At 44.8% G+C, this 16,942-nt stretch overlaps 1 protein-coding gene across 4 annotated transcripts in view; it reads right to left on the bottom strand.

Annotated features, from left to right (window-relative positions):
* Katnal2 (katanin catalytic subunit A1 like 2) overlaps nucleotides 1-16,942 on the bottom strand; it is a 75,949-nt gene that overhangs the window by 34,785 nt on the left and 24,222 nt on the right. For 2 of the 4 annotated variants that reach the window (NM_001432435.1, NM_001432433.1), the window contains 5 exon segments: nucleotides 92-190; nucleotides 1,306-1,420; nucleotides 5,163-5,202; nucleotides 6,816-6,982; nucleotides 8,071-8,141. In NM_001432435.1, coding sequence (NP_001419364.1) covers nucleotides 92-190; nucleotides 1,306-1,420; nucleotides 5,163-5,202; nucleotides 6,816-6,982; nucleotides 8,071-8,141 — 492 coding nt within the window. 4 annotated transcript variants of the gene reach the window in all.

Consider the following 16,942-nt stretch of genomic DNA (forward strand, 5'->3'; position numbering starts at 1 on the left):
TTCATATTTGGTAAAAATCGTGCACTTTATTTTCCTTTTTCTAGAGACAAATAAACTCCCCTTTTCACCCTAGGACCCGAGCTCCACTTACCCTTCGTGGGTGGGCCTTTTCCTCTGGGCTGTCTTTGTGGATTTTTGATATGTTTAGGCCAAAGTCAGAGCTCTCTGCTTGAGCATTAGTGACACTCTCCTGGAGAAGGAGGAGGATTGTGAGTGGCTAGCTGTGGAAATGCTAAGACCCTGGCTCTGACTGCCCATCCTCCACACAAAAGCCAATGGATGCTGGATACCCCTTCTGTATTATGGCCAAGTTTGCTCAGATTTACAGGACCATGAGTCAGTGGCTCACTGATTTCACATTGATTTCATTGATGTCTCTGTGTCCATGAGGAAGGTGCTATTCCCAGAGGCTGAGAAGACTCCAGGCTATGGCTTCTAAAGCTGCCCGCCCATGGGAATCCCTGTACTCAGCCCATCCCCACCCACTGGCTTGTCTTTTCTCCTCTGGCCAAGGCTGGTGAGTCTGGGGATTCAGCAGAGTCACCCAACCTCCTATGAACTCAGCTGTCCCATTGACCTCCCTTCTTCCTTGGGGACAGTCAAAGACCCTCTTCAAACCAAGAGAATTCCGTGGTTATTTCTCTTTGTCCCACTTAGTCTTCAGCACTAATTTCCTGTTCCTTTTCTCCATTTCCACTGGTCCTTTCATGTAAAAACCTGGAATGTTTTGTCCTAGATAAGAAGATTCTGGATGGGCCTACTTCTCTTGCTGCCTTCCCTAGTGTTGAGCTATGAGGAAAGACTAACACTGTGTGTTTTACAGAAGCCCAGAAGGAGAGGCCAAATCCTTCCAGCCAGCCCACCCCCTTCTAGTGCCCTCTCTCCGCCGAAACTAGAAAAGGTACTGACAGGTCCAGGCGTCAGCCCATCTTCAGCTCCTGCACACTAAGTATCACCAGCACTCAGGGACCTCTACAATTTAGGTAAATCGTACAGCAATTTTTAAACAGGGAACCACACACACACACACACACACACACACACGCACACACACACACACACGCACACATACACACACATACACACACACGCGTGCGCACGCACACACGCACGCATGCATGCACACATACACACTCGCACGCACGCGCACATACACACACATGCACGCACGCACGCACGCACACACACACACACACACACACACACACACGCACGCACGCACGCACGCACACAGGCATGAGATATTTTTCTTGAGGCCACCCATCAGCCAAGTGTGGATTACCGACATCAAGCAGTCATCTTGACCTGTTTGGGGTGTTCCTTGACAGATTTGGTGTCTCCCGTCTTCACTGTTGAAGTTTTGGGTCGTGACTTCTGGTGATATATCTTGGGGAGATTTTGACAATTGTCATTCGTCAACCTAAGGAAGGGAACAAAAACCTCCAGGAAAGTATTCTAAGCATTTAACTCACGGTAAGTAAAGAACTAGGAGAGCATATTAAAGCAAGTTCCTGAAAGCCACAAGGAGACTCTCCCACCTGCACCATCTGCCTCAGTTTGCCTGGCTCGACTCCCTCGGGCTGGACCCCTCCTCACTGAACAGGAGCACTCACTTCCTCCCAGGACCCGCCTCGCCCTTGTCCATGCCACAAAGCATCCACACTTTGGCAAGTTGTCTAGTTTTCAAAAACCCACCCACGTGAATAAAATTGTTTAAATCTAGAAGACAAAAACAAACAAAAAACCCAACAACAAGTATTGCTTTGAACAGTGGTTCTCAACCTGTGGGTCGAGACTCCCTTGGGTGTCAAATGACACTTCCCCTGGGGTCGCATGTCAGTTGTCCCTGCACGTCAGATATTTACATTAGATTCGTAACAGTAGCTATGTTACAGTTATGAAATAGCAAAATAATTTTATGGTTGGGGGGTCATCACAGCATGAGGAGCTTACTCCCACTGTTACTATCTCTCACTGACCTTATGAGCATCATCAGACTGGAAAAGATGTCTGGGTGGAAGGAGGAAACAGTCCTCCCATTCAAGTTATGAAACATCAGAAGACTCAGGGGTCTGTCCGGTTGAGTACACTGAACATACTTCCTTCAGGTAAAACATCTCTTAGCATGTTCTACACAGTAAATATCAAAGTGGGCTTACGGGCTGGAGAGGTGGCTCAGTGGTCAAGAGCACTTGCTGCTCTTCAGAGGACCTATACCAGGCAGCTCAGAGCTGCCTGTAACTCTGGCTCCAAGGGATCTTACACCTTCTTCAGGCCTGGACAGGTAACCAACCACACGTAGATACACACAAAAACATATAAATAAATGATAAACTACATTGGGGGGGGGAGCTTACGGAAGGACAGCAAAACTTAACCCATCTCTACTGACACATGTTGTTTGTCTTTGCAAAATGATTTCTCGTCAGTATAGTTCATTTCTGGAAAACCAAACTGGTGGGACTGAAGTCAGAAGAAGAGTAGCACCTCTGCAAAAGATGGCGTTTCCAGTAAGGAAGGGGTAAAGGGAGCCTGCTGGGCTGTGCAGGACATCATAACACACACATTTGAGTTTGTGTTACACTCACTACAAGGGCAGGACTAATTTGTTCAGTACATTCTCACACACACACTCACACACATACACACACACACACACACACACACACACACACACTCACGAACAGTATAGGGATGCTTGCATTTTGCAATGGAAGCCAATGTCAGAGACAGGCAGGACCTTCTTAGGAGGCAAATTCGAGTTTGTAGTCTTAATTCCTCTCTTCTCTCAGCTCTTTGCAAGGAATCTGCAGGAGGTTCACAAGAACAATGACTCTCATGCTCTAAATGATCTCAGACAGCTTCTGCCTTGGTTCCAGTTCATTAGGGAAAAGAAAAGTTGTTCATCCCTAACATAACTACCTGACCATGAAAATAGCCCATGCCCATAACATCACCAGTGCCCACGCACTGGTGGTGAACTCATGGGAAGTGGGCATGGGCCGTAGCTAGGGCATCGTTTCTCATCTCTAATATGAGATTAAAAAAAACAAACAAAGTATGCTTCAGGTCTTCTGCTGGCGCAAGAATGAAATAATTATGAAATGAATACCAAGCAATTTATACATAAACACTCTCTAATTAGGGTGGTTTAAATGAAGTTATAGATCATACGAACACAGTGGCGAGGAAAGCAGCAGACATAACCTTAGGAGGTGAATGGGACGAGCACACTGGTCTGCATTCTGGCCAAGCGCCCTAGCTGCTGCCGCCGTGCTGTCTGTTGATGAGGTCTGAGAGCACACGTGAAATCACACTTCTCACAGGCTGTGTTGCCTCGGGCAGTGTCCTTCTTGTCAACCTGACTTCTCGGCTTCTGATTTCACTTCATGAAGGCTACTTGTTAGAGCCTGAGCCTTAGTCCATCAAATGCCATTATCTTAGGCCCGTCCTACAATTTTTCAAGCCTTTGGACCCCGATCTGTCATCTGTCTCATTAGATACCTTCCCCCCCCTTGGGTCATCAGCCAATCTGTAACTGCGAGCAGTCTCAGGTATGAGGAACAGTATTAGGAAATGTGGATGATTGGTACACAACCAGAGGACACACTCTGTTACCAAGCAACTATCTCAGAAGAAAACTGTGCCCGGCTAGAGAGAGGGGGCTCAGGCACTGAGAACACTTGTTGATCTTAGAACCTGAGTTCAATTCAAGCACCCATGTTGGGGACATCACAACTACCTATAACTCTAATTCCAGGAGACCTAATGCCCTCTTCTGGACTCTGGGTTCTGCACAGATGTGGTGTACTCACACACATAAATAAAAATAAAAATATTTTTGTTCAGAAGCCCACAATGTCCCAAAACACTACCCATTGCTTTTCTGGTTCTCCTTTCTGACAAACCACTTGGGGCTAAACCTTTGTGCTTGCCCTATATAGACATCAACTCAAAGGAACTGTGGAAACCCCAAGTGGCTACACATACCTCCCTTTCCTTTTACATGTTGCTGTCCTGCGTTCACTCACCAAGTATGTACCAGGTAAAGTACCCCAGTACATAGCAGGTGTTAGTGAACAACAGAAACCACCAGATCCCGAGGACATTCCTGAGGCGGCCTCCTACAAGGCCCTCACCAGAGGCTGAACAGCTTTATGGGAACCATTAAAGCAATAGCACCTGTTCCAAAGGACAGTGCCAGGCAGCGCTGCCCTCGGGCAGAAGAGCGGTGGAGTCACTGTTCCCAAGAAAGTTACAGGTGATGCCGTGAGGCCCTTTGAGGTCTCTGGGTCCTTTCTTCTCTGACTGGATACAGGAACTGAATTCACAAAACTAAAGCATGGCTGGGGAGGGGGAGAATACACATGGTACACACCTCTCAGGACCTAATAATTGCTTATTATGTCAAGCTAAGTTTTCTTTTTCTGGCACATTCCAAGTTTGTTTGTTTTTTTTTTTTTTCCACTGCTCTGGTTGTGTTGTATGGTTCCTTCCAGAATCATACTTTCACCTGTCCCTGAGCTTGGCTTTTTTACCCTAGCAAAAACCTATAGCCCCTGCTGCCCTAAGGCAGCCAACACTGGGGCATATGCCAGAGGCTTGCTCCATGCTTATAAAAATAGGCGGTGGGAACTGAGTGTCAGCCATTCAACCTTGAAGATCCAGATGTTCCAAGCCACATAGACAAGAAAGGCAGGATATCATTGAACATAATTTCAGTGACCTGGAGAATCTAAAAATGCTGGCTTCAGTCAAACCAGTGGGACAAGGGGGTGGGGGCCTTCAAGGTCACATGGCCACAGCCTGATATTGGGGGCAGAGAGTCCTGGAGTTGCACTCATGAAAGAGATCCCATAGACTCTTTTTTTTTTTTTTTCAAAGCTGTGGACCGAACCCAGGGCCTTGAGCTTGCTAGGCAAGCACTCTACCACTGAGCAACCCCTCCCATAGATTTTAAGAGTTGAAACAATCAGGCCTGGCATATAAGTACTCATCTAATCCTAGCACCCGGCAAGCAAAGGCAGGTGGATCTCTGTGAGTTCAAGGTCAGCCTGGTCTACACAATGAGTTCCAGGAAATCCAGGGGACTGCACAGAAACCTTGTCTCAAAAAAATAAAAGGGAAAGAATGAACTAAGTTGATGAAATGAATCACTTTACCTTTTGTTCTTCCCTCCACTTCTTGAAGATATATTATTTTCTACTGTGGAAAAACAAACATTGGGAGAAGGGGAAGTGTTTAGTTTTTTTTTAAGCCATGATTTTTTTTAAGATGTATTTATTTATTATATATAAGTACACTGTAGCTGTCTTCAGACACACCAGAAGAGGACACCTGATCTCATTACAGATGGTCGTGAGCTACTATGTGATTGTTGGGATTTGAACTCAGGACATCTAGAAGAGCAGTCAGCGCTCTTAACCACTTAACCCAGCCCAAGAGTTTAGTTTTAAGAGAGTAAGCAAACATCCGTGAACATTTTCTTCCAGTTTTCTTACACTGTGTACTTTAGACCACAGACCACTACCTCGTCAAATGAAAAGTGAAAGGACCAGAAAGGAGAAGCAAGTTCTAGCTTCTCAGGCAGTTTGGGTCACATAGACAAAGACACCCAGGCCTCAGGAAATGTGTAGCAGACTCCACACTAGGGACAATACCCACACACATACTGGCTTTATGGCTTGACATTCTGATAAGTTTTCATAAATTTGCCACTGTTTCTCTGAGTCACAGAGCACTCCAGAAACCCATGAGGCTGACAGGAAAATTTACTGAGTCAAATTCTGCCAACTGACCTTTAGAACGAAAACACTGAATCCAAATCACAGGAGAAAATGGGTGCCAAGCTAGATGAGGATGGGACGTCTAGAATTCAGTCCCTGTTGGGAATAGCGCTTATCTCTCTGTGTCAGGAGCCAGTGCCAGCTCAAAGACCCGCCAAGTGAGCCGAGTTCTGAGCCCTTCACTGAGTAAAGAGCTCAGAGTAAAGAAAAACTAAAACTAAAACTGCAGGTCTCCTCCACCTCTGGGTTTGGCTCTGGTTGTTTTTTAATTGATGTTCCTCTCAGTTTCCTGGTCCCTACATGAAATGTTAAACTCTGCGGCTTAACAAGTGCCTCGAAAACAGGACAATGATCTCCCTGGGTTTATAATTACTTCCCCTACTTACAGACTTCGAAGTCAATGTTACTACGAAACCTAAGACCTTGGCTTTAGCTCTTCCCTCTAGCCAGCCTCCATGACTGCTGACCTGCGCTGGTCTTTGCATTCTATTGATCCCCATCTGGATTGATGGCTTTCAAAAGCATTTCATTATCTATACATGAGCTGTTAGCTTCACCAATGCTCATCTCCATGTTGTTTTCAAGATAGATAATAGGGCTTCCTAACGAGAAAAGGTCTTTTGTCATTTATAGTCTTCCAATAGCCCTCTTCATCACTCCAGAAGCCAATGCTGCCCTTCTGAAGAGCACTGGGGCTCTGCCTTCACTGCCCTAACGCATGCTCCTCAAACAAAGACCAACAAGACAGGAGGAAGTCAAAAAATCCAGGCAACCGTGTGTGAACGGTCAGTTCTGGATCTGAGCTAGGCTCCAGATCCTCTGGTCTACTCTTGCAGGCATAGAAAGGGACCATCCAACCATGTGTCTAGGAACACATGCTGGGGGAGGGACAGGCCAACCTGGTCCCCAACTTTACATCTTCAGACCATCTCCCCACACCTCCCTAATATTGGGATTACAGATGTGGCAGCTGGAAACACCATTCTCAACAAAGGGCTAGAGCATCATTTTTAGCATAAACCTGTGTACCTTGGTCTGATGCCTTCTTGACCACCTTGGGGTACTTCTGGAACTTTACGAAATAGTAGCTCTCATATTCCATCAAAATAGTTTCCAGGTCAACGTTGTCACAGACTTCAAAGCGCCGTAGTCCCAGTTTCGTCTCCTCCTCCAGGGCATTAGCCGCATCCATATAGCTGCCAGTGTTACATGAGAGAAGAACGGGGCTGGGCTAAAGAAGAAAATCGGACAGGACTCGCAAGTCCAAGGGGACGCAGTACAAAGAGCAAGCCGCTGTCAGGCAGCACATCACAGAGCAAATTGTGTGGAGACTTTTCCACAGCAAGGAACATTACATAGGATTTTCTGCTTTGCTTTGGGTTTTGGTTTCTTGGTTTTGGTTTCTGGTTTGGGATATTTAATGCTGTTGAACAGGTTGGGTCTCTTTGGTTGTTGTTGGTTTGGGTTTTATGATTTGTTTTCAGGTTGGTTGCTTTAGAGATAAGGTTTCAATACAGCTCAAGTTTCTCAGGATTCATGATCCTCTGAGGCAGTGAGATCGTAGACATGTAACTTAACCATGTGTGAAATACACCCAACACTGTCAACCACAACACTTCTGACTAGAAGCTACCAATTTCTACTGACATCCGGTGATGCTCCCATTGTCCAAAACTACTTTGAAAGTGCTTTAAAGGCTGGAGAGATGGCTCAGCAGTTAAGAGCATTGACTGTTCTTCCAGAGGTCCTGAGTTCAAATCCCAGCAACCACATGGTGGCTCACAACCATCTGTAATGAGATCTGATGCCCTCTTCTGGTGTGTCTGAAGACAGCAACAGTGTACCCCCATATACATAAAATAAATAAATCTTAAAAAAAAAAGAAAGTGTGTAAAGTCAAATGAGTAAGTTAATTAAGAAACTGTCATTGGACTGCCTTTCCTTGCTTTTAGCCAAATAAGGGCGTGGCTGCTGTATTGATTACTTTTTTTGTTGTTGTTGTGGAGAACATCACTTATTAGGAAGGGCTCACCAGTTATAATAAATAAACTATATTAACAAGAAATGTTAATAGGAAGGGACTATACTGGAGCTTGGTTGTAGAGTGCTTGCCTGGGACTCATCAATAATAATAATAATAAAATAATAATAATAATAATAATAATAATAAAGCGATATTATTGTTAGTAATAATATAGGAAACAGGTGGGGAGAAACTTCTCTAAAAGTCCCTGCTTTTGAAAGGTCAGAAAGGGCATCGTCATAAACGCTCGTGATAACGTACCCTTCTTGTGTTAAGTAATGCAAAATCAAAATGAGAAGATTTTTGCGCCGTGCTTCTGTTCTCATCTCGTACTGTGAACAAAGAGGAAAAGTTAGAAGGGACAACAAGATACATCAGTGCTTTACAGCATAGCACTAAAGGCTTAGAGGGAAAGGCAATCTGTCAAAACGGAGCAGCCTGTCTTAGAGGCTGGCCAGCCTCTGTGGCCTCAGAGGCTGCATAACGTTCTTTCTAGCGTCTCTTTCTTCAGTCCAGCTCCTCATCAATAAGTTTACGAGACGCCGACTTGAATTAGGGCTGCACGTGACAAGATGAACTTCCTGGCAAGCTACACAGCCTATTAGTGCCTAAAACTAGGAAGAAATAAATATAGATACACCTGCTCTTTAGACCAGGCTAAAGAGGTGGTTATAAAATAAACTTGTGGGGGGCTGGAGAAATGGCTCTTCCAGAGGACCAGTGTCTGACCTGGCACCATCTGTATGGCAGCTCGTAAACTCTAATCCCAGAAGATCCAAGACCCTCCCCTGGCCTCCAGGGGTATGCTTTGACTTGGTGCACAGATACACAGGCAGGCAAAACCCATACAAATAAAGCAATAAGATAACATTTAAAGACGGCCCCATTCGCCCTGCTAGGAGTTCCACAAGCACACCAAGCTGCACAGCCATGACATATACAAAGAGAGGACCTCGGGGCTATCTCTGACTCTTTTGCCTGCTTCTGGGCCCTTTCGTTCCTACTGGGTTGCTTCATCCAGCCTTGATCTGAGGTTTGAGCCTTGTCTTATTGTATCTTGTTATGCTGTGTTTGGTTGATGTCCCTGGGCAGCCTGCTCTTTTCTGAAGGGAATCAGAAGGAGGAATGGATCTAGGGGACAGGGGAGGTAGGAGAAGAGACTGAAAGGAGAGGAGGGAGGATCTACTTCAGTCAGGATATATTATAAGACAAGAAAAACTAAATAAATTTTAAAAACTGGGATAACGGGGTTGGGGATTTAGCTCAGTGGTAGAGCGCTTGCCTAGGAAGCGCAAGGCCCTGGGTTCGGTCCCCAGCTCCGAAAAAAAACAAAAAACAAAAAACAAAAAAACTGGGATAACAAGAAAAGGACAATTTTTAAAAATAAATTTAAGATCCATAAATCACCCATGACAACATATGTTCATGTGATAATATATCTTTTTTTTTTGGTTCTTTTTTTCGGGGCTGGGGACCGAACCCAGGGCCTTGCGCTTCCTAGGCAAGCGCTCTACCACTGAGCTAAATACCCAACCCCAGATAATATATCTTTAATTCACTCAAAGTCCAACCCAGTTCCTGGATCAACTCAGTGATGGGGTCCCCAAGCCACTCAAAGGTGACCATACATCAAGTCCTCAGCCTGACCATGGAGGGTGCAGGGCCAGTACAGGAAAATCCAGTGTAATGAGGTCATCATCCAAGCTAGATGAGCATGTGCCTTATCCACAGAGCTACTGTGCACAATTTAGTACCCTGGAATTTCAAATTCTCTAAATATCTACATCCAGTAGCACTTCTAATTGAGAATAACTATCGTGATCTAAGGAGACTAAAGGTAAGAAGTGGGGCGGGGTTAAGTGGTCTCTGTGTACACCGGCTGGTGATTAGCTTTGTTTGTAGGATCCTTACTTAGCACGCACAGAGCCCTGGATCAACCCCAGGGTTGAGCCCTGGATCAACTAAACCTAGTACGGATGATATGGTACATGCGATGGACACAGGAGGATCATAAATTCAAGGTCAGCATCAGCTACATAGGGAGTTTGAGGCTAGTCTGGGTTACAGAAAACTGTCTCAAAATTAAATTTATATACAAGTACTCATGACATACGTGACGGTTATAGTTTATAACTAATATTGTTATAAAACAAAAAAGTGTACATAATTAGTTATTCAAAATGCACCAGTACTTTTTCTTTCTTGAGCACATAGCCCAGGCTGGCTTCAGGCTTACCATGTACTTGAAGATGACCTTGAACTATGATCCTCCCGCCTCCAATCCCCCAGTGCTAGGCCCATGCCTATCTTCCCCTCTTTTGCTTTAAGTTACTTTCTATCATATTAAAATATACATAAGTGTCCAGGTGAGAGGTACGGAATGCATTCTCACCCCGCCGCCCTTCTTCAGAATGCTTCCACCCCCTCATTATCTACCGGCTCCCTGTCCCTTCTCCCAGTCCCTAGAACCAGCATCTGAACTTTGCATCTGTGACGTTGCCTATCCTGGGACCCCCACTCAGAGAATCACACAGTCTTTGTCCTTTTGTTTTTGGTCAGTTTTACTCAGTTCAAGGTCTTCAAGGTTCACCCACATTGTATCGTGTGTCAAACTTCCCTTCCTTCTAAAACTGCAAACTGGGGCTGAGACAGCTCAGTAGGCAAAGGCACTTGCCACCAAGCCTGACAACCCGAGTTTAATCCCTTGATCTCTTTGTGGGAGAACTGACTCCCCTGATCTCCACATTACATGTTCTTATGCGCATATATGTACACGTGTACACATACACACATACACACATATAATAAGTATAACATTTAAAACCATCATCTATGTTTTTTTTAAAGATTTACTTATTTTGTATATGAGTATACTGTAGCTGTCTTCAGACACACCAGAAGAGGGCATCAGATCTCATTACAGATGGTTGTGAGCCACCATGTGGTTGCTGGGATTTGAACTCAGGACCTCTGGAAGCGCAGTCAGTGCTCTTAACCACTGAGCCATCTCTCCAGCCCCCCATCATCTATGTTTATGTGTAAGGGACTTTTTGCCCACGTGTTTGTCAGTACAGCACATGCATGCAGTGTTTGTGGAGCCAGGAGAGGGCATGGGCTCTCCTGAGGCTGGCCTTGCAGACCTGTAGGCTGCCATGAGGGTAGAACATTTCAAATCCTGGACCTCTGGAAGAGCAGCCAGCAGTCTTAACCACTGAGTCATCTCTCCATCTGTCACGTTTTAAAAATTGAAAATTATATACTATTATAAAACTTTTAAATAGTTTTTGACCTTTATAAAATAGTCTTTGGTCAAATTCTACTATCTTAACCCCAAACTCACTCTTTGTGGAGGAAAATCAACTACTTTAGCTAACCCAACATTCTGTTCCATGCTTCTGATTAATACATCAGGTTCACGAACTATGACTGCCCTATTAAGTGAGGTGAGAATTAAGCATATTACGCCCTCCCTTCCCCTTCCCCTCACAGTTATATCAGTATCCAGTGACTGTATTGTTAGGACATGTAAATGCTCTCCCCAGCTGAGCCACAAGTTACTATAGTTATTGTTCTATGACAATTTTTTTCTTGTAATTAATAGTTATTGTTCATTTTATTAGATTAGTTTTCAATCTTTATTGTAATAGTTTGAATGAGACTGGCTCCCATAGGTTCGGATGTTTAACTACTTGATCCCTAGTTGGTAGAACTTCTTGAGAGAGAGGAGGTGTGGCCATGCTGGAGAAGGTGTGTCACTGGGGAGCTGTCGAGATGTGAGCTCTCAGCTGCTGCTCCAGCACCTGCTGCCTACTACCTCAGGTCTGTGCCAAAGAAACTCTCCTATGAATAGCTGTGGTCATGATTCTTATCATAACAATAGAAAAGTAACTTAATACACTTATCAGAAACCCAAAACTGCCACATCCCTTTCCTCACCTCGGAACACATCAGATAGGAAGTCTACTACATGTGTGCCTGCCCTCGCCCCATGGCGCTCCTCCAAGAACATCTGAGGCAGGCAAGCACAGGGAAAGCCTGGAACCTAAAACTCCACTTGTCATGGGTTGTATGCACACTCCTATCCTAACAATGCCCCAGGCCATCTTGGACTCTCACTTGCATCAAGTTTCGAGTACACCCTGCACTCAACAATGCAGTAGGACTCTCTTTTACTTCTTGACGACTACCTGCCTTCTGTTGCTAAACACGTATTGGGATACATCTGGGAACCATGGACAATAGGTCTTTCTAGCCTTGACTGGTTTTAGATCCATTAAAACAAACTGTGTCCTCTGAGTGAACATACTGGGAAGATCCCCTATTTACTTACTATCCCATGCCTGTTCCCAATGTGCTATCATTGGACAGCACATGTGTAATAGGGGAAGGCTTACATAACAGCTCAAGCCTGTCAGTCAAAATAGAGAACCACCTACACTGCATCCCTTAGCAACTGATTCCTACTCCTGGACCCCATGAAAGGAGCATCAAGCAAAAGCTGATGGTCTTGGGCACTCTAGCTCAAGTAGGCTGCTGGTCCTTTGCAATGTGTCCTACATAAAACTTCTTGGGGACTGGAGAGATGGCTCAGTGGTTGAGAGCATTGACTGTTCTTCTAGAGGTCCTGAGTTCAATTCTAGCAACCACATGGTGGTTCATAACCATGGAATCTATAATGGGATCTGATACCCTCTTCTGGTGTCTCTGAGGACAGCTACAGTGTACTTATATATAGCACTATGGCCAGAGTCATGACCACATAGTCTCTTGTATTTGGTCTAGGACTCCCATATGTACAAAGTTTTCCCACCATAGTTACCTAATCTAGATAATCCCTCATAGACATGCCCAAAGACTTGTCTCTTCAGTGACTCTAAAGTTCATTTTAAATTTTTATTATTTTTAATTATGTATGTGTCCATGTGTGAGTATGTGCTTTTTTTAAAAAAGATTATTTATTATATATAAGTATACTGTAGTTGTCTTCAGACACACCAGAAGAGGGCATCAGATCTCATTATAGATGGTTGTGAGCCATCATGTGGTTGCTGGGAGTTGAACTCAGGACCTCTGGAAGTGCAGTCAGTGCTCTTAACCACTGAGCCACCTCTCTAGCCTGTCTATGTGTTCTTTTTTTTTTTTCTTTTTTCTTTTTTTTTGGTTCTTTTTTTCGGAGCTGGGGACCGAACCCAGGGCCTTGCGCTTCCTAGGCAAGCGCTCTACCACTGAGCTAAATCCCCAACCTGTCTATGTGCTCTTAAGGTGCCTACAGAGGCCAGAGGTATCAGATCTGAAATTAAATGTGCTTGTGAGATATCTGACCTAAGTGCTGGGAATCTAACCTAAGTTCCCTGGAAAAGCACTGTGTGCTCTTGAACTCTAAGCCATCTCTCTAACCCCCCAACCACCCAGGAGGGCAGCATATGCAGTAAACTGTTGAAAACTGACTCAATGGTTGATCGATAGGTCCCACCCACTGTGGATGGTGCTACCCGGGACAGGTGGGCCTGTTTGAATAAGAAAGGTAGCTGTGCTGGACAGTTTTATGTCAACTTGCCATAAGCTAAAGTCATCTGAGAGGAGGGCGCCCCAATGAAGATGCCTCCATAAGATCAGGCTAGGCACAAACCTAGGGCATTTTCTTAATTAGTGATTGATTGCTGAGGACCCAGGCAATTGTGGCTGGTGTAATCCTGGACTCCTAGTCATGGGTTCTATAAGAAAATAGGGTGAGCAAAGAATATTGAACAAGCCAATAAGCATCCCATCCCCATGGTCTCTGCATAAGCTTCTGCCTCCAGGATCCTACCCTGTTGAGTTCCTGTCCTAACTTCTCTCAATGATGCGCTACAATGTGGAGAGGTAAGCTGAATAAACCCTTTCCTCCCCAGCTTCCTTTTGTTCACAGTGTTTTACCACAGCGTGAGAAACTCTAACTAAGACAGCCGCTTTCTCACTCAACCAGTCCTGTGAATCTTGGAACAAGCCAGTAAGTGGCACTCCTCTGTCTCAAGCTCCTGCTTTTGAGATCCTGACATGGTTTCTCCCTATGATGAACTGTAACCTATTAGCTGAAATAAACACTTTCCTCCCCAGGTTGCTTTTAGTCATGGTGTTTATCACAGCAGCAGAAACCAAACTAGGAAAGAATTGGTACAAGTAGGATGTTGCTGTGGTAGACCTGACCACAGCCTTTATGCCCTGTGCTTTGTTATGGAGGATTTGGGAACATTAAACCGGAAAAGCCAGTTAGTGTTCAGGGCTTACTGGGCTGTTCCAGGAGCCTGGAAGGAGGAGGGGGGAGGGGGAGGAGGAGGAGGAGAAGAAGAGGAAGAGGAACGGGAAGTGAAGGAGGGGGAGGAGGAGGGGGAGGAGGAGGGGGAGGAGGAGGGGGAGGAGGAGGGGGAGGAGGAGGGGGAGGAGGAGGGGGAGGAGGAGGGGGAGGAGGAGGGGGAAGAAGAGGAAGAAGAAACGGAAGCCTGGCTTGTGAAGTTTCAGGAGGAATCAAAGACACTATTGGGCTATTCGTGTATCTAAGAGTCCATAGAAGTGAAGCCTTCTGTGTCTTACTACAGCAACAATGCTAGTCATGTGGGGCTGAAGAATCAGCTGTTGTTAATAAGCGGCATGGCTGAGGTGGAACACTTGGGGAAGTGTTTCCTCAGTGTCAGTACACAGAAGCTGTGGTCTAGGAGGTCACAGATGCAAGCAACCCCCAAGAGTCCCCTACACAGCGCTGGTTTGAGGGCACGAAGGGGTCATGGAGAACAACTGAAGTGGGACACCATGTGGCAGGAACCCCGAAGAAAGGCCCAGAGAGGCCATGAATGAACCGAAGCCTCAGCTGCAATGGAGACCCCAGGACACTGGCAATGCCAAGAGCACGAAGCATCTGCCAAGGACAGCATTGGGCGCACGCAGAGTGAGGCCAGACTGAGCCCACAAACAAGCTGTGTGTGCTGCAGATAGCAAGGCCGGAGAAGCGGGGCTACCCAGACTTTTGAGTCCCAGAGATCGTAAATTCTAGACATAGGACACTGAGCTTTTCATACCATTTATACTATCGGCTTTGGGGTTTGCTTTGATCTGATTATAACTATGGCCTGGTTCTTCCCTCTTGAAATAAAAACATGTATGCTTTGTTTTGTTTTATAGGTACATGCAGTTGAGAGACTTTGGACTTTCAAAGCATCTGAATTTTTAGACTGTAAAACTTTTAATTAAGGTCACATTATATGTTATATTATGATTTCAACATGAGATTTGAGGAACAAGAACAAAAGGTTATGGTTTAATGGTGATATGTTTAGTATGTCAAGCTGGCAAAGGATAGATTGATAGATTGATGGTCAGCTTGATCCAATCAAGAGTCACTACAGAAGAGGGAGTCTCCATAGAGATAATGCCAAGGTCAGATCAGCTGTGGCCACGTCTGTGGGGAATTGCCTTGAGTGTTGATTGGTGCGGAGGGCACAGCATATGCAGCATATGGGGGGTGGTGTCCCACGTGGGTTGGTGTCCTGGGTTGTATAGGAAAGCAGGCTGAAAGTGAGCCAGGGAGCAAGGCAATCTGCCTCAGTTCCTGTTAGGATTCTAGCCCCAGTTTCCCTCAGTGATGGACCGTGACTTGGAAATCTAAGCCAAATGCTTTCCTCCCCAAGTTGCTTTTAGAGTCAGAACAAGCAAGATCTTTGGGACATCACAAAAAGATAAAATCTACAAATTATAAGCATGAAAGATGGACAGCTTCACGTCAAAGGCATAGAAAATACTTTCAATAAAGCCATAGCAGAAAACTTCCAAGTCTTGGGAAACGTCCCTCTATTTTTTTTTTCCGGGGCTGGGGACCGAACCCAGGGCCTTGCGCTCGCTAGGCAAGCGCTCTACCGCTGAGCTAAATCCCCAACCCCTAAGGGAAACGTCCCTCTAATACAAGAGACATTTATAGAACACTAACTAGATGGGACAAAAAAAAAAAAAAAAAAAAAAAAAAACCTCCCCATGTCATTCTACAGTTAAAACTCTAAATATACAGAACAGAAAGTATACTGCAGCATGTAAGAAAGAAACACGTAATCATGTGTAAAGGCAGGTCTATGAGAATAATGGCAAATTTCACAACAGAAACTTTAAAAGCTAGAAGGGCAAGGAATGGTAAATTTCAAATTCTGAAAACCAGAGATACCAATCCAGACTACTATACCCAGCTGTTATAACTGACTGAGGAATTGAAGCAGTCCATGAAAAAGGCCAGCAAAGGAATCGAGGACTACTAAGCCAGCTCACAACGGGTGCTGGAAGGAATTCTTCAGATGTAAGAGGATAAACATGTTTATTTTATTCATCAGTGCTCTCTAGAAGAGCAGGAAGAAGATTGGATTTCACAGTATGTCTGAATCATAACCGCGGAAGATACTCGATCAGGATGGACAAGAAGGTGAAAACTCAAACCAAGAAACCCTAACTCTTGAGATGGAGGGAACTCCAGGTCCTATGTTCATCTGAATTCTGTTGAGCTTCTCAGAAAGTCTGGCCGGATGGCACATGCCTACAGTCCCAGGGAGGCAGAAGCAGGAGGATACCAAGGTAAAGGCCACCCATTGTTTCACAGTGAGATCCTGTCTCAAAAAAAGAAAGGAGGAATAGTGTACCAGAGAGACGTGTCCAGTTTTCCTTGCATTCCTGGTAGCCATTCCAATTCTATCAAAAAACATTTGCTTTTGTTTGTTTCTCATTTACTAACTGCACAGTTCCACAGTCTTTTCCTCTGTGGCAGGAGGTAAAAAATCACAGAATACTCTTCGGTTTAGTAGAGTAGAATTCTATTTGAGATTGGGAACACTTTAAAAATGGCTTCCAAAAAAAAAAAAAGAAACAAACAAACAAACAAACAAAAAAGAATAAAAAAAATGGCTTCCAAAGGGCTGGAGAGATAGCTTAACAATAAAATACAAGTGGCCTTAGTTGATTCTCCAATGCCAGGAAGAAGGGGGTGGAGCTTCTGCACTACATGTACTGTGGAACAACTTACAGTTGGAGTCATGGCTTAAATATAAAGTAACTTACTTTAAGGCAAGATAATTACAAAGTCACCATTTAGTACAGTGGCGATACAGAAAAAGCTAATGGGAAA

The sequence above is a fragment of the Rattus norvegicus genome, chromosome 18, assembly GCF_021556685.1.
Source record: "Rattus norvegicus strain SHRSP/BbbUtx chromosome 18, alternate assembly SHRSP_T2T, whole genome shotgun sequence".
In the NCBI taxonomy this organism is placed as follows: Eukaryota; Metazoa; Chordata; class Mammalia; order Rodentia; family Muridae; genus Rattus; species Rattus norvegicus.